General features: G+C 42.4%; 1 protein-coding gene across 3 annotated transcripts in view; it reads left to right on the forward strand.

Moving 5' to 3' along the window:
• The first annotated feature begins 6 nt into the window (after positions 1 to 6).
• LIMS2 (LIM zinc finger domain containing 2) overlaps positions 7 to 12,188 on the forward strand; it is a 41,028-nt gene continuing 28,846 nt past the window's right edge. For all 3 annotated transcript variants that reach the window (XM_019624538.1, XM_019624540.1, XM_019624541.1), the window contains exon 1: positions 7 to 120. In XM_019624538.1, the coding sequence (XP_019480083.1) occupies positions 110 to 120 (11 nt within the window). In that variant the 5' untranslated portion in view covers positions 7 to 109. The remainder of the gene's footprint in view (positions 121 to 12,188) is intronic.

Consider the following 12,188-nt stretch of genomic DNA (forward strand, 5'->3'; position numbering starts at 1 on the left):
TTGGCCTTTTTTGGGCGTCTCCCTGCTGCCCAGACCCGCAGGCGCGCCCTTGGCGGCGGAGGCGGCGGCTCAGGGAGTCGAAGGAGACCTGGCTCAGCGCGCGGCCACCATGACGGGAAGGTAACAGTCCCATCCACGCCCTCGACGGAGGGCGTCTGTCTGGGTGGGACAGGCCCCTGCCCCGCCCCCCTTCCGGACCCCCGCTCGCCCGCCCCTCCTTTTCACTGGGGTGAGCCGCCCCGCCCCGGCCCCTCAGCTTCGCTGGCTCCCTAGGCAGCGGAACCTGGTAGGTCAGGGGTACCCCGCCACCCGCCGACGTGGGGCAGCGGCAGGTGAAGCTCGGGCCCACCCCACAGGCTCCCTCTGAGAGACGGAGACCATTATCCCCTCACTAACGGAAAACCAGAGCTCAGAGGGGCTACTGGACCTGCCACAGGCTCACATCTACTAAAGGGCAAAGCGCTACAGCCCAGGTGTGGGCTTCACCAGCTCCCCTGACCCCCGGCTGTGTGATCCTGGCGGAGGCCTGGGCTCTGGAGCCTCCTGTCTCCTCCTCTGTAAGCCTGGAGTGGTGAAATGTCACAGTGGTAAAGGATCTGTGTGGGGTCCTGGCCGGAACTGCGCCCAAACACAGGCTGCGCGCGCGCGTCTGTGTGTGTGTGTGTGTGTGTGTGTGTGTGTGTGTGTGTGTGTGTGTGTGGTGGGGGGGGGCAGCAAGGAAGTTCCCCAGGCCCGACTAGCCTCCACTCTCAGGCCCCTCATTGCCATTTCGCAGATGAGGTAACTGAGGTCTCAGAGACCAAGTGACTCATGAGGCTGGCCACGTGTCTTCCAATGCCTGGCCAGTGCTGGCCTCTGTGGTCTTTTCTGAAACATGGCTGGGTTCAAGTGCATGACTCAGGCTGTGACAGGAGGATGCTCTTCATGACCCCTTGACTTGAGGTTTGTGGGCTGAGGAGACCCTGTGGCTTTGCTGGAGAAAGGGACTTGGGGAGGCAGTGCCCAGGAATGGGGGCAGCTACACAGGGCAAAGCAGAGCCCCAAACCTGCATGATATGCAGGGTGGTCACCTGCCCGCAGGGGCATGCTGCCTCTGGAATTTTAGGGCAGCCACAGGAACCCAAAATAGCATGGATCTTGTCCCCTAGGGACTGTTTGCTGCCGCCACCCTGTCTTTTCATGTTGGGTCTGCTGACAAAACCAGAGCCCAGAGCTCACCTTTGTGTGTGCATGTGAGGCTCCTGCCCTCCTGTTCCTCACAGGGCCCCCTGCCCACTGCCTGGTCCCCTCCCCACCCTCCAGAGATTTGGAGAAAAACAAGGGTGAGAGTGAAACAGGGACAGAACCAGGAGCAGCACAGGCTGGTGTTGAGGTGAGGGTGCGATGTGTGAGGGGTTATTCCGGCACAGCAAACAAGGCAGGGCCACATGCTGCCAGCTTCTGCCCTGACATCCTGCAGGGAAGCAGATCAGAGACCCAGAGGTACATCTTCTCTCAGCAGGAGTCCCCTCACTCATGAGTCCCTTGGGCTTTCCATGGAGGTGGAGGCCATCAGGTGAGCCAGTTGACAGCCCAGCAAGAGAAGCTGGGAAGGCAGGCAGGTGATGGGAGCAGGGGCAGCCTTCCCTGGCTGCTGCCATGGTCCAGTGGGCACCCTGAGCCTGACAAATGCTGGTAATCAAATGACACAGGGACCAGAGTGAGCCTTGGAAAACACTGAGTCAGGTTTTCCTTGTAAAAGTAGTACTGCTCATCTTGGAGATTTAGGAAAACCCAGAAACATGAAAAGAAAGAAAGAAAACACACAGTTCCATTCCTCAGAGATGCCCTTAGGAACATTTTGGTGGATTTCTCCTTTGTTCATGGTGTATTTTCTCACTCTTCTTTTTTCTCAGTTGTGAATGGTTTGTGAGCATAAGTTTATGCCCTCCTTTGTAGGACTGGCTTGTCTCACCTCCACACACAGGCATGCGACTGCACTGGCTGAGCAATGGACATCTGATTCAGCCTGTGGGGTGGGCAAGGTTTTCCCTGTCCTGGAAGCTGTGGAGTTTCATGCCACCATGCCATCTCCATGTCCGCTGCACGCGTAAGACCAGGGCAGCTCTCACACCTGAATTGTGGTTCTCCCCACATCATCCCTTGCTGCGTAGACCCAGGCTGACCTTTGGCAATAGCCTTCTCATCATACACCTCACACACCTCAGGGACTCTGCCTGTCAACAGTGTAAAGTCCCATCTCTGCACAGATGGAGTAGGCAAGACCAGAGGATGGTCAGTGGGGTGGCCACTGAAGTGACGCAAAGTGATGTGCACGGCCATGCACTCTGGAAATTCACCTCTGGGTTCTGTGTAGAGAGAAAAGGAGCTCTGTAATAAAACTGGCAAGTCCAGTGACGCAGAGTAACCTCATAGGGTGATCTGACCATAAATTCCTAACAGGGCAGGTCATGGTAGGAAGTCATGCCCCATAAAAAATGACTTTTTTAGTGAAAGGCTTATCTTTGCCTTAAGCAAGCCCTGTCCATGGTTCTTGTGCATCTAGGTTAACACACCTTTGAAATGCCCCCTTTCAGACTCCTCGGCGTGACCACCTTCAGGAGAGCACATAGTCTTGTTAACTATTCTGTAATCTGGTCCACACTTTGATCTCTCCCACCTCCATGTAATCTTCCTTATGTTCCCTCCTTAATTCCAAATGCATAAAAGCAACTGCAAACTATCATTCTGGGAAGCATTCATCTCAGTCTGTTGAGATCTTGCTTCCTGTTATACCCTCTGTTAGGCTCAAATACACTCTAATGAACTCTTCTAAAATTTTTCTACAAGTTTGGATGTTCTTACGTCCACAGCAGCCATGGGATAGGGAGGACATGGACTCAGGGAACTGGAAGGTGACATGGACAGGACTTGATCAAGAAGGCATGCCCAGTTGATGGTGGCAGGTGTGGGAGTGAACGCAGAGCTAGCTGGGGCTGTGAGGCATTTGAAGAGCTGTGACCAGTGGATGGGGAAACACTGGGAAACGGGATGAGAGGGTCTGAAGCTGCGTGAGGCTGAGCTAGGGTCCCAAGCATGGGTGTGTTTAGGGAGGGCGTGCTGTGGGAAGAGGAGCTCAGTTCTGGCCAGCAGCCCAGTGACTTTGGCCCTCAAAAACTGTCCCAGCTGAAGGGACCTTTGGCATTACCACTGTTCTACAGGGAGGATATTAAGACCCAGGCAGATCACACACCCTGCCCAGGGCCCAGCCTGTTGCCAGCACCCCTCCCCACCACCACGGTGCTCTCATGCTCTCACTCTTTCCATCATCCTCAGGAGCATGCCCCACGTCCCCCTTGGCAGAGAAGTCTGCCAAAGTGCAGGCAGAGTGGCAGCCAGAGCCCCCCAGGACAGCATGTGGGCTGTGATGGCACCAGGGCTTTAAGCAAGGTGCACAGCAGATGATAAGTGGCAGAACTGAGTGTTGGCCCCAGACCGGCCAGGCTGGGCGCCACCCATGTCCCTTGGGCTCCTCCCTTCTCTTCTGTTTCTAGTATTAACTCCCGCTCTGACTGACCAGTGGAGGACAATGGGAGATGGAGGGCCTGATTGGACTGTGTCCAATTCCGTGCTGTAAATACCCTACCTTGGCTCATATCCAGCAACCAACCTGACGTAAACCGGTGCGCCCAATTCCTGCAGAGTTAACAGCTTGCACTTGCGAGCTAGTACAAAAGGGCGCAGGCCCCACGTGACTGTGGAGAGGGCCCAGGCTCTTCACACACAGTGTCTGTCCTGCCTCTCAGTCCACGTCATTTCTGTCGGCTCCATCCATCATGTGCTTGTTCATTCTTAAACCTTCCTAGGTCATTTCCAGGTTCGGCGGGGAGCACAGGGAGGCACCTAATTCTCCTCCTTGTTCTGTTTATTCAGGTCTTATAAAGTTCTGATGAAGAATATTTATGTGAGATGACCTGACATGAATATCTTAATGAGATACCTAACATGAGATGACCATGTTTATCTCACTGAGATGACAGAACATATGTATTATATATATACAATACGTATATATACATATATATTTACATATATATATATATATATATATATATATATATGTAAAACCAAATCTGTGTCCACACTGATGCTTGAATTTTAAACTAAGAAAGTAAAATCATTCAAAATCAAATTTCCTGTGGGGTAAGAAGATTGGAATATGTCATTTGTTGAAGCACACAGACAGACGTGAATGTACTGCCTTCAGCCTTCCAGTGATGTCCAGTCATGCCGCAGAAGCAGGCTCTGGAGGACATGCCATGTTCCCTGGTGGTCCTGGCTGCCCTGGGGGTGGCACTCGCCACCCAGCCACAGGGAGGCAGTCCCCCCAGCCCTTGCTGCAGCTGCCTTTGCCTTGGTCTGTGCCTCCAGTAAGCTATGTAGGTGCATTCTTCACTACGTGTGCGCTTTTTAAACATCTGAGATATAATGCATACACCACAAAATTCACTGTGTGTACAGTTTAGTGGTTTTCAGTACACTCAGCACATTGTACAGCCATCACCATTAATGCCAGAACATTTCATCATCCCCAAAAGAAACCCTGTGCCTATTTGCAGCCACCTCCATTCCTTCCTCTCCTGCCCCTGGCAACCACTAATCTGACTTGTCTCTATGGATGTGCCTGTTTTGTGCATTTCATGTAAATGGACCCACACATTATGTGGCCTTTTGTGCCTGGCTTCTTTCATTTATCACAGTGTTTTCAAGGTTCATGTATGCTGTAGCATGAGTCAGTGACTTCATTCCTTCTTATGGTCAAATAATACTCTGTGATATGGGTATTATTTGTCTATGTGTTCACCTGTGGTGAACATTTGAATTGTTTCCACACAAATAATGTTGCTGTGAACATTTCTCTCTATATTTTCTGCTTTCTTGAACATACAGAAGGTGCCAAAAAAATGTATACACATTTTAAGAAAGGAAAAGGCTATATTAAAATTGTAATACTCAATATATACTGATAACAAAAGATGAATACAAGTCACGAGTATAGATTTTTTTGGCACCCCCGGCACTTAGGAATGGAATTTCTGGGTTATATGGGAACTATGTTAAACTTTTTGAGGAATTGCCAAGCTGTTTTCCAAGTAACTGTACATTTTTACATTCATACCAGGAATGTATGAGGGTTCAAATTTCCCTACACCCTCACTAACTCTTACTGTTGTCTGTTTTCGTGGGTGTGAGGTGATATCACATTGTGGATTTGATTTGCATTCCCTAATGGTTGTGATGCTAAGCCCCTTTTCATGGGCTTACCCCCTACTTGTATATCTTTGGAGAAATGTCTATTCAAACCCTGTGCCCATTTTAAAGTTGAGTTGCCTTTTTATTGTTGGATTGTAAGAGTTCTTTATGTATTCTAGACACTAGACAGTTATCAGATATATGATTTGCATATATTTTCTCCTATTCTGTGGATTGTCTTTTAACTTTCTTGATAGTGTCGTTAAATGCACAAAAGTTTTAAATTTTTTTTTTTTTTTTAGCTGAGCCATCCTGCTACCTGTTGGCAGCTCAGCAGCAACTCAGTTTGGGCTGAGCATCGAACCGCTGTTGCTCAGAGCTCACACTCTTGTGCGAGCTCTTAACCAACTGAGCCACTCGGCCGGCCCTCAAAAGTTTTAAATTTTGATGAAGTCCAATTTATGTATTTATTCTTTGATTGCTTGAGGTAGAAAACCGTTACCTAATCCAAGGTCATGAAGATTTACACCAATCTTTTCTTCTAGGAGTTTTATAGTTTTAACTTTTACGTTTAGGTTCTCAATCCATCATGAGTCCGTTTTTGTATGTGGACTGAAGTAAGGGTTTAAAACCATTCATTTGCATGGACCATCCAGTGGTCTTAGCATCATTTGTAGACAAAATTATTCTTCCCCAATTATCCTGGAGGTCTTGTTGAAAAGTCAATTGACCATGGATGTATGAGATTATTTCTGGACTCTCAATCTTATTCCATTGATGTATGCCAGTACCACACTGTTTTGATTACTGTAACTCTGTATTGTTTTTAAATTGGGAAATTTGAATCATTTGACTTTGTTCTTTTTCAAGTTGCTTGATTATTCTGGGTCCCTTGCATTTCCATATGAATTTTAGGATCAGCTTGGCCATATCTGTAAAAAAGGCAATTGGAATTTTGATAGGGATTGTGCCAAATCTGTAGGTCAGTTTTTTTGGGGAAGTATTGCCATCTTAGTAATATTAAGTTTTCAAATCCATGGACATGGGATGTCTTTCCATTCATTTAGGTCTTCTTTAATTTCTTTCAACAATGTTTTGTAGTTTTCAGTGTATAAGTCTTACACTTCTTTGGTTAAATTTATTCCTAAGTATTTTATTCTTTTTGATGCTAGTGTAAATAGGATTGTTTTATTAATTTCATATTCATATTGCTCATTGCTAGTGATTTTGTATATTGATCTTTTATTCTCAACCTTGCTGAACTAATTTACTAGCTGTAATAGGTTGGTTTTTTTTTTTGGGGGGGTGTTCTTTAACGTTTTCTACATATAAGGGTATGTGATAAGCAGCCAGAGATAGTTTTACTTTTTGCTTTATAATGTAGATACCTTGAATTTTTTTATTTTTTTCTTCCTTTCTTTCTTCCTTCTTTCCTACTTTCTTTTTTTTCTTTTCTTCTCTTCTCTTTTCTTTTCTTTCTTACCTAATTATCCTAGCTAGAACCTCCAGTGCAATGTTGGAAAGAAATGGCAAGTCTGGATATCCTTGCCTTGTTCCTGACCTTATAGAGAAAGTTTTAAGTCTTTTAACATAGTTATGATGTCAATGCTGGGTTTTCATCAGGTTGAAGAAGTTCCTTTCTGTTCCTACTTTGTTGAGGGTTTTTTTTTTTATCATGAAAGATTGTTGGATTTTGTCAAGTGTGTTCGCTTCACTTAATGTGGTATTTTCTACTCTTCTGATATGGTATATTACATTGACTTTTGGATGTTTAACCAACTTCATAATCCTTGGATAAATCCCATTTTGTCATGATATAGGCTGCTAGATTCAAGTTGTGTTGAGAACATTTGCATCTATATTCATAAGGGATATTGATTTGTAGTTTTCTTGTGATATCTTTGTCTGGTTTTGGTATTAGGGTAATACTACTGGCTTCATTAAATGAGTTGTGCAGTTTTCACTCCTGGTTGATTTTTTGGAAGATTTTGTGAAGGATTGGTGTTAATTCTACTTAAATATTTGGTAGACTTCACCAATAAAACCATCTGGTTCTGGGCTCTTCTTTGTGGGAAGTTTTTTGATTACTACACAGTTTCTTTACTTGTTACTGGACTATTTGGATTTTATATTTCTTTTTTTTTATCAGTTTCAGGTGTACAAAACAATGCAATAGTTATACTTTTCACCCCTCACAAAGTGACAACTTCCCTCCCCCAATACACTGGCCCCCCACCCCCGATATCATACATACCTATTACAATTCCATTGACTCCACTCCCCACACTGTACTCCACATCCCATGACTATATATATATTAAATTATAGTTGACATATAATATTATTCAACGGCAGCTTCAGATGTGCAGTGCAGTGGTCAGGCCTCTACACCATCCATGAAGTGGTCTTCTTAACAAGACATGAGTCCCTCCGGCCCCCTAAAAAATATTTACACCATTATTGATTATATTCCCCAAACTGTCTTTACTATCACTGTGGCAGTATTGAAGTTACCAATTTATGTTGTCTCGTCCCTTCCCCTTATGTTTCTTCTTCAGTCGGTTTTAGTAGTTTGTATCTTTTTAGGTATTTTTCCATTTCAGCTAGGTTTTTAATTTGCTGGCATATAGTTGTTCATTCAGTATTCCTGAATGAATATTCAGGAATATTCAGTATTCCTTTGCAATCCTTTACATTTCTATAACTTCAGTCCCTTCTTTCATTCCTAATTTTAGTCATTTGAGTGTTCTCTTTTTCTTTGTCAGTCTGGGTAAAGGTTTGTTAATTTTATTGATCTTATCAAAGAACCAACCTCTGGTTTTATTTTATTTTCTCTAAACTCTATTTCATTTATTTCTGCTGTAATCTTTATTATTTCCTCCGTTATGCTTTCTTTGAGTTTAGTTTACTCATTTGAACTTGCTTTGAGTTCTAGTTTCTTAAGGAGGGCAGTTAAGTTATTGATTTGAGATATTATTATTTTTTCTACCTCCCCGCCCCCACCCTCCCGAGATCTTCTTATTTAATGTACGAGGTCTAACAATTACACTTGCGAACTCATCATAAGTAGAAAAAGTGCTACGTACTTCATTGCTGAATATCACTATGGTCACCTTGAAAGTACTCCCCTTGGGAAGCTATGTACCAATGTCAGCACCTAGTCCACCCTTCAAAGCAACTTGGGAACTCTGTTTCTGGAATGACCATCAGAGCTGTCATCGTATTACCCTTGATGTCCTGAATGTCATCAAAATGTCTTCCTTTCAATATTTTCTTTATCTTCAGGTAAAGAAAGGAATCATTGGGGGCCAGATTAAGTGAGTAGGGAGGGTGTTCCAATATAGTTATTTGTTTACTGGCTAAAAACTCCCTCACAGACAGTGCTGTGTGAGCTGGTGCATTGTCATGATGCAAGAGCCGTGAATTGTTGGCGAAAAGTTCAGGTCGTCTGACTTTTTCACACAGCCTTTTCAGCACTTCCAAATAATAAATTTGGTTAACTGTCAGTCCAGTTGGTACAAATTCACAATGAATAATCCCTCTGATATCAAAAAAGGTTAGCATCATTGTTTTAACAGGTCCGTGAACTTAATTGACAGACCTTGTAGACATTTACAGCTATAAAATTTCCTGTGAGCATACTTGAGCTGCATTTCATGAATTTTGCTATGTCGTATTTTCATTTCATTCATCTTAAAGTATTTTCTGAATTTCCTTATTTTCTTTGACTCATTGGTTCTTTAGGAGTGTGTTGTTTAATTTCCACATACTTGTGAATTGGCTAAATTTTCGTCTATTATTGATCTGTAATTTTATTCCATTGTGGTCTAAGAATATGTTTTCTATGATCTCAGTCCTTTTAAATTTATAGAGGCTTGTTTTGTGACCTATTATATGATCTATTCTGGAGAATGTTTCATGTACACTTGAGAAGAATGTTGGGTGGAGTCTTTTATGTCAAATTGGTTTATAGTGTTGTTCATGTCTTCTGTATCCTTGCTTAATTTTTGTGTAATGGCCTATCCATTATTGAAAGTGGAGTATTGAAGTCTCCAACTATTATTGTTAAATTCTCATTTTTCTCTTAATTCTCTCAAATTTTGCTTTCGGTATTTTGGGGCTCTGTTGTTAGGTGCATACATGTTTATACTTGTTATTTATTTTTGGAAGATTGACTTTTATCTTTATGAAATGTCCTTTTTTGCTCTTGTAACAATTTTTTGGTCTTAAAGTCTAGTTTGTCTGATATTAGTATAGCCACTCCAATTCTCTTTTGGTTGCTGCTTTAATGGTATGTGTTTTCCATCCTTTTACTTTTAAACTATTTGTGGTTTTGAATCTAAAGTGTAAAAAGGATGTCTTTGTAAAAGGATATAGTTAGATCATGTTTTAAAAAAAATCTGCTTGCTAATCTTTGAATTTTAATTGGAGAGTTAAACCCGTTTACATTTAATGTGATTACTGATAATACTACAGGGTTAACATCTACACTGGCCCTTTTTAAAATATATCTTATGGTTTTTTTGTTTCTCATTTCCTACACTATTGCCTACTTTTGTGTTTAATAATTTCATTATGGCTTTGTCTTTAAAGCAGATGGGGGAAAGGGTTACAAACAAAAAAATACATTTATACTGTCTTTTGTATTTATTTATATAGTTACCTTTATTATATAAATGTAATATATACTTTACTGCTCTTCATTTCTTCATGGGGATTCAAATTATTCTCTAGTGTCCTTTCATTTTATCCTGAAAGACTCTTTTTAGTATTTCTTTTCAACTCCAAAATTTCTATTTGGTTCCATTTTATAATCTCTATCTCTTCATTGATATTCTCCACTTGGTGGGACATCATTCGCATACATCTCTTTAGTTTTTTTAGACATGGTTTTTAAAAGTTATTTGAACATATTTAAAATAGCTGATTTAAAAAGTCTGTCTAGTAAGTCTAACATCTGGGCTTCATCAGGGGCAGTTTCTGTTGCTTGCTCTGTTTTTCTGTGTATGGGTCCTACTTTTTTGTTTCTTTGCATGTTTCATAATTTTTGCTGAAAACAACATTTCAAATAATATAATGTGGCAACTCTGGAAATCAGATTCTCACCAGTCCCCATGGTTTGTTGTTGCTGCTTGTTTAGTGACTTTTCTGAAGTAATCCTGTGAAGTCTGTATTTCTGTCACTGGTGGCCACTGAAGTCTGCTCAGTTAGTTTAGTGGCCAGCTAATGATTGGTCAGAGATTTCCTGGAATGCCTGAAACCACTTAGTCTCTTAGCCTTTGCTGAGGGCACTACGTGCATTAAAGCAGTTTACAACTCTGCCTTAGCTTTCGTTTCTTGCTTGCACTGAGCCTAAGAAGTGAGATCTTAGAACCTTCTCAGGTCTATCCTGAGCATGCACACAGCCCTGGGCATTTGCATGACTTTTTAGATTTCCAGGAATATGTCAGCTTTTTTTCAAAGCCTCTAAGTACACCTCATTTCTCAGTTTTTCCTTTTAAGCTTTTTGGCTAGTCTGTTGTTGTCCCAACTATTAACCATTGCCTGTGACAATGGCAACTATGATATCACAGGCAGCTATAATAATAATACATTTGAAAAACACTCCCCAAGAGAGGCTTTTAGCACTGGGTATGTGTGAGTGAGGTCACATGAAGACAAGCCTTTCCGGTAGGGTCTTCCAGGGAGTACCAAGTCAGGTTAAATAACTCCTTTTTGGGAATGAAGCTTTGAAAAAGCCCCACCTCTGTCTGTTCTCTCATTACTGGTGTCAACCAAAGGTCACTGCTGCCAGTTCAATACCAACAGGAGTCCCCAATTTGGGGTGCAGTACAGGAGAGACTTTATTCAGTAAAAACAGCTTAATTGTGATAAAGCTTAATTGTGAAACAGCTCAGTTGAGGTGGCTCACGTAAGGTGACTCAGGTAAAGCGGCTCGGGTGAGGTGGCTTGGGCGTTAAATCTCAGTTTGCAAACTGGTGAAATGCAGCTAAGGCACTCTGCTGAGACAGAGGAGGAGGGGCTGGCTTCTACAGAGAGAATTCCCACCTATGGTTCCTGATTGGTCCATTTTTTGAGCAAATGAAGAATCCAAATTCTCACAGTTTGATTGGTCCAAAGAGCACTGATTGGTCGGTTTCACAGGTTCTGATTGATCAGCAAAGATGCAAATGGAGATATAGTTCCACAGCTCTGATTCAATGGGGCAGATCTTCAGCCCATTTGTCGAATTTTGACCCTAAGAACTCTCTTACAAAGGATCAACTCAGACCACAGGGATAGGATGCAGTAGGCTGGCAGCTCAGTCTGTGGCTCTTTCCTGATAAGTAGTGTGTGTGAGGGACCTCTGTAAACAATGCCTGCTAAACTCTTGTTATGAATTTGAGCCCAATTAACCACAAGGAGTCCTTCTTTTATTATTATTGAATATTTAAGATGTTTATTACCAGGTACTCGTAGTTTGTTGACTTTTTAAAAAAATCAAGTTGTAAATTTTTATTACAAATTAAAAATGAAGTTCTCAAAAATCTCAACTTCACCAGATATGAAACAGTTTAAAAACTTTTAAAGATGTATTGAGAAAAAACAGACTTTTTAAAAAAACAAACAAACATGTTTGTCATTACCAAAAAGAGACATCGTTAGGTATAAGGTTGGTACAAAAGAAATTGCGGTTTCAGACTGTGAATTTTAAATAATTGTAAGTAGGCTCAAACACATCTTTATTAATCAAAGTAGGAGCCATTACAACCAACACATTTTTGCCAACGAGAAATAAGTTTGTTTATTCCTGTAGCCTAAAAATCCATGCTTCAGCATTCAATGAACTTTTGGAAAGCATTTTCTGCAGCCTGCTGGTTTGGAAGCATTTTCCCTGCAAAACGTTGTCGAGATGCTTGAAGAAGTGGTAGTCGGTTGGCGAGAAGTCAGGTGAATATGGCAGATGAGGCAAAACT

Source organism: Hipposideros armiger, unplaced genomic scaffold, assembly GCF_001890085.2.
Source record: "Hipposideros armiger isolate ML-2016 unplaced genomic scaffold, ASM189008v1 scaffold_592, whole genome shotgun sequence".
Classification (NCBI taxonomy): Eukaryota; Metazoa; Chordata; class Mammalia; order Chiroptera; family Hipposideridae; genus Hipposideros; species Hipposideros armiger.